The sequence below is a fragment of the Candoia aspera genome, chromosome 4, assembly GCF_035149785.1.
Source record: "Candoia aspera isolate rCanAsp1 chromosome 4, rCanAsp1.hap2, whole genome shotgun sequence".
In the NCBI taxonomy this organism is placed as follows: Eukaryota; Metazoa; Chordata; class Lepidosauria; order Squamata; family Boidae; genus Candoia; species Candoia aspera.
This window is the reverse complement of record NC_086156.1, coordinates 92,471,999-92,477,648: the sequence shown is the minus strand read 5'-3', so window position 1 is coordinate 92,477,648 and position 5,650 is coordinate 92,471,999. Positions and strand designations below refer to the sequence as shown.

Genomic DNA, 5,650 nt, shown 5'->3' with positions numbered 1-5,650 from the left:
TTACAGCCCTACGGCCAGAAACAATAAAACTATACAATGGCAACAATCTTATATTAATACATATATATAAAAACAAAAGCAATTAATATACTGACTATGCTGGCAGTTTTCAACTTGTGGCACTCAGCATGTGCTAATGCTCAACCAACTCATAGCACCCTGAAAAGCAAGGCTATTTACTAGGGATAAGGGATTGTAAGTTATCACCTTCTCAAGTGCTACCACTGGTCCAGAGTGGCAAGGCTCTACTCCTGTCTCAGCTGTGTCTAGCTTTGAAATTTCATTCCTTTCCTCATACAAATGAGGAAAAAGACACAGAATATTTCAGTAAGAAAAAACAGGATAGAAAACATCTTCAAAATAAAGTATCAGAATCTCCACTTTTTAGACAGGACAGACTTGATATTCTTATTTCTTATGCTATAGATGATTGGATTGAACAGGGGTGGAAGTAAAGAATATAGGGCAGGGAATGCTAAATCTAAGTAAGTTGGGGTGTTAGAGGGAGGTCTCAAATAAGCCAAGCATCCAGACACCAGAAACATGGAAAAGACTATGAAATGGGGGAAACAAGTGGAGAAGGCCTTCTGCCTTCCTTTCACAGAAGGGATTTTCAGCACTGCTTTGAAGATCATGGCATAAGACCCAATGATCAATATAGAACAACCTAATACTGCAGTGACACTGGCCACTACAACTCCAACTTCAACTAGATTGAATCCAGAGCAGGATAACTTCAGCAATTCTGGAATTTCACAGAAAAACTGGTTGACAACATTAGAACAGAAAGGGATGAAAAAAGTGCCAATAGTATGTAAAATTCCATAGAAAAGACTTGTGACGATAACCACAACTACAATTTTGGTGCAGGCTTTCCAATTCATCACCATCTCATAGGGCAGTGGATTGCAAATGGCAACGTACCAATCATAGGCCATGACTGTGAGGATTGAGAAATCACAAGCTTCGAAGGACATAAAGAGAAAGACTTGAGCAACGCAACCAGAGTAAGAGATGTGTCTGGTGTCCATGAGGGAATTAATCATGGATTTGGGGACAATGACTGAAACAATGCCCAGGTCCTGCACCACCAGATTCATTAGAAAGAAGTACATGGGGCTGTGTAGGTGATGGTGAAAAGCCACTACAGAGATGATGAAAAGATTTGCTGTTGCAGTTGCCAGGTATAATATGAAGAATAAGTAGAAATGTAGAAGCTGCAGATGCCGATCTTTTGAGAATTCCAGGAGCAGAAAGTAAGGCATGGTTGATTGATTCTCCATGTTTAAGTTCTGACTGAGACGAATGCCACATCTGCAAGAAATCAGAGGTGAGAGAAACAATTAAAATACACCCAGAACATTTAGGGAATGTCTTTCTCCAATCAGTGCACCCTCCATGTATTTTAATCCACCACTTATTGAGGAACCAATCATTAACCTCTCCATCCCTCCTTTCATCCTAAACATATTTTTCCCCTTCTCCCATCCCAATCCTTTTCCCTGTTGTACTGTTTAAAATTGTTACCTAGAATTTGAAAGAGCCTGTCAAGTCACTAATTTGCACTGGGAGAATTTAGGCCATCCAGTTTCTTAGCACTTTTATAAGATTGTGTTGTTGGTGAAAAATTGAAAGAGGGGGTGGTATATCAAGGGTCTTGATGCCCTGAAGGAAGACAGGAAACAAAACAATCAAATAGACTATAATAGATTATAATTTAATGTTGCACCTCTGGAATGCATGAACCTTTTTAATAATGTATAGTGTAAAAATCACAAAAGAAATGTTGCTCGGGCAGGCCCCAGTTCATAATAAATACAAGAGTATAACTCTCATCTCCATATTCACTGGTACTGTTTACAGATAAACGATTAAAGTGCATTTTAGCAGGACAAATGAAGAACAAGGAAGCTATAGTAATAAATCCTGTCTCCTAATCAACTGGCAGGTGTAGCTAGAATGAAGTTGGCTTTCTCCCACTCTCTGTCTTCAGTCTTTCCAAGCATCTTGTGAAGAACCTAAGAGCAGAGTAAAGCATCCATTCAGACCTCCCCTTCTTTATGCTGCTTCTGTTCAGCGCATTGCACTTTGATCCGTGTGACCAAATCTCTACACACACCCCATAATAGAAGCCTCTTTCTGATAAAAGTAGCAGGAGTCAAAATTCTCCAGTTTACCTTTCTCCAGACTGAATGTTAAGAAAAGTTTCTAACTGGAAAAAACAGCTTGATGGGGGACCAATCACCAAAGACCATGATGATTTGTCTAGATTGGATGTTTTTAAGAAGAAGCTGGACAGCTATCTATCAAGGATACTTTAGTTTGGATTGATGCAGTGATTGTGGTTTTGTATTTTATAGCCTCAATCACCCACTCCATTCTGTGACACATTTTTGTAATTACTGTAAAGAAACAGGAAAAGCTAAACTGGTGCAGGAGTAAGCAAAAAAGCATATCAGGCCAGTGGTTTCTGACCTTTTCCAGCAGAGGAATAAAAGTACCTAAAAGTTAATCACTATTAATTAAACATTTAGTAACATGGTATCTCTAAAATCAGACCATTCAATCATCAAGACCTAAGATCAAGACTTCATTCTTTTAGGTTACAAGCAAATAGTCCAAGAGCGGCTTCCAGATGGAAATGCATCTAGTTACAGTGTTTTCTTAGTCACCACAAATACTTCTCCCAATGTTTATTACTTCTACTATCTTAGTGTAGTTAATACAATAATAGGCCCCTTTAATGGTGTATTTAAATGGATAATTCTACTGATTGATAAGTGTTGGACTGGAGGAACACTTCCTTGCACGTCTTCATATGTATTTCATATACACTTTGGTCAGGTGGTTAAGGTGCGATCTAGAAACCAGGAGACTGTGAGTTCCAGTCCTGCCTTAGGCATGAAAGCCAGCTGGGTGACTTTGGGCCAGTCACCCTCTCTCAGCCCAACTCACCTCACAGGGTTGTTGTTGTGGGGAAAATAGGAGGAGGAAGGAGTATTAGGTATGTTCACCACCTTGAGTTATTTATAAAAACAACAACAACAACAATAAAGGCAGGATAGAAAATAAATAAATAAGTTAAAAACATATTTGAATGTTCCCATGAATTAATATTTAAGGGGGATTTTTTGTGCCACCCTTTTCAGTAGTGGAAACACACCCTACCATAATAAGGTAGTGTTAAATTCAGCACCCTTTTAAGTATGTGAATCAAACATTTATCCATTTTTTAAAAATCAAACCAAACTCATATGTGCAGACGGCTATAGAAATGATGTTAGGGATGCTAATTCAGCAAGTAGTGATCAGTTCACCCAATGTGGGATAAATTGGTGCAAACTTTAAAAGATCTCTATCTTTAACATCCGGTATGGAAGAAATGCCATCATGTTAAATATACAGTAGTTTTATTTTTTAGGAAGCATATACACCACCAGGTCCCCTGAAATAGATTACCATTATTCTGAATGATAATTCTTTAACTGACCTTTCACAGTCTAAATTTCTGAGAAAAATCTGTCTTTGTTCTCCCAACCCTAAAAAGGTTTTCTACTATAGCAGAGCACTATATTCTAATACATCAAATCGTCTCCCTAATGTCCAACGTATAGAAGTGAGTCTAATACAGAGTCCCGTCATGCATATGTAAATAAGTGCCAATTTGCCCCAGTCACCTGGAAATGGCTTTTCTGTCAATTAATCATCATACAAATCACTTACAGTTTTCTTTCACAGAATTATTGTCTCTGTTGATGTCTGCTCTTTAGAAGGTTCAATATGGTCCAGTAAGAGATAAATAGTATTATTGTTCAGTCATGAAAAAGAGGTTTTATCGGTGGGAATTTTTGAGTTTATATTTGCAAGCTTAATAATAAATTGACTTTACAGTTGGCAATCATTTTGTTTCCCTCTAGACCATACAAAGAAAACATGATCATGAGCTTCTGTATTTTTAACATAATTAGCAATTAGCAGCTACTGCTTTCCACATTCAGATGTGGAGTAAGTGAGAAGGCTTTCATGACATTTGTTCTAGAACAGGTCTAGAACAAAGAGGGCCCAGTCTTGGGTGAACATGGTTGTTAGAACTACTCAAGACCCACATAGAATCCAAACTGGATATGCCAATTTGTGCAGCACATTAAGAAACTTTTTAATGGATAAATTGCCAGTTAGGAACCAACAGCCCATAAGATCTAATTGGTTCGATCTTGATTGCTCTCGCTCAAGAAAGACCCTAACAGCAGCTATGCGTTTGGTTCAAAGAAACCCCACCCCACACAACCACGCCAAGATGTTAAAGCTCAGATGCAAGTATAAGAAACTAACAGCCAATAAGAAGGCTCAATATATAGCTACAGTTTGGTCTGAGCTAGAAAAGCCAGCAAAAGGGTCTAATTCAGTCATATTTTGGAAATTCGTATCTGGCATGTTGAAGGACCGTAAGCTCCTAGTTGATATCCCCATTTCAGCTTCAGTCTGGGAGGATTTTTATACTACCCTATTTGCCAGTTCCAAGCAGGACTATCCTGAAAAGATGACTACTGAGCCTCTGACTCTTGATAATCTTCCTCCTTGGCTACCAGTGACGGTGACAGAAATTAAACACATCATCCACTCACGGAAACCCAATAAGGCACCTGGTGAACACTTCCTACCACCAGAACTTTTCAGGACACACACTGACTGGTGGGATCCACTATTGGCAGGACTTTTTACATACATAGACCACACCAGCCATATTCCAGCAGGATGGGAACTTTCCATCATAGTTCCCATACACAAAAACGGAGACAAGGAAGACCCTAAAAATTACAGACCCATAAACCTTATTGATATAACAGGTAAGATGTATGCAAAACACCTCCTGAGAAAAATAGACGACTGGGCAATCGAGAAAAATATACTAGTGTAAGAATAGGCTGGGTTTAGACATGGGCACTCCACAATAGACAATTGCTTCATTTTACACCATCTTATCACTAAATATACAACTGATGGAAGGCACCTGTTTACATCTTTTATTGATCTTAGCATGACAATTGACTCCATAAATAGAGATATCTTCTGGAAAAAGCTGGCCAAGTTAAATATGTAACCTAGACTTTTATATTTGATAAAGCCCCTCTATACAACTACATGCTTGAAAGTCCGTACCAGAGTCAATGGCTCTCTTACACAGAGCATACCCACCCCCAAAGGTGTCAGAAAAGGATGTATCTTGGCCCCGATGTTATTTAATCTCTATGTTAACGACATCCCAGGATTTCTCCATTCTATGGATGTTCACATGCCAAAGATCCTCAACAGACATATGAATATCTTCTTCTATGCAGATGCTTCAGCAAAGGATCGTTACCTTGTCGTGGTGCTGGAGCTTGAGCACCTCAATGATGCCATGAGCTAAACCGTGAAGGGCCACCCAAGACGGGAAGGTCATGACAGAGAGGTCAGACTAAATGCGATCCCTGGGGAAGGTAATGGCAACCCACCTCAGTATTCTTGCCGTGAAAACTAAATGGATCAGTACAACCAGAGATATGTCGGTATACCATCGGAAGATGAGACCCCCAGGTCGGAAGATGGTCAAAATGCTACTGGGGAGGAACAGAGGATGAGCTCAACTAGCCCCAGACGTGATGACGCA

General features: G+C 39.3%; 1 protein-coding gene across 1 annotated transcript; it reads right to left on the bottom strand.

Moving 5' to 3' along the window:
• Positions 1-368: 368 nt before the first annotated feature.
• Positions 369-1,283, bottom strand: LOC134496664 (olfactory receptor 14C36-like). The gene has a single exon (XM_063302376.1). The coding sequence runs from the start codon at positions 1,281-1,283 to the stop codon at positions 369-371; it is 915 nt and encodes a 304-aa protein (XP_063158446.1).
• Positions 1,284-5,650: the final 4,367 nt, after the last annotated feature.

What these genes read in the sequence shown, in the direction of transcription:
- LOC134496664 (XM_063302376.1), bottom strand. Translation starts at nt 1,283, where the DNA reads ATGGAGAATCAATCAACCATGCCTTACTTTCTGCTCCTGGAATTCTCA.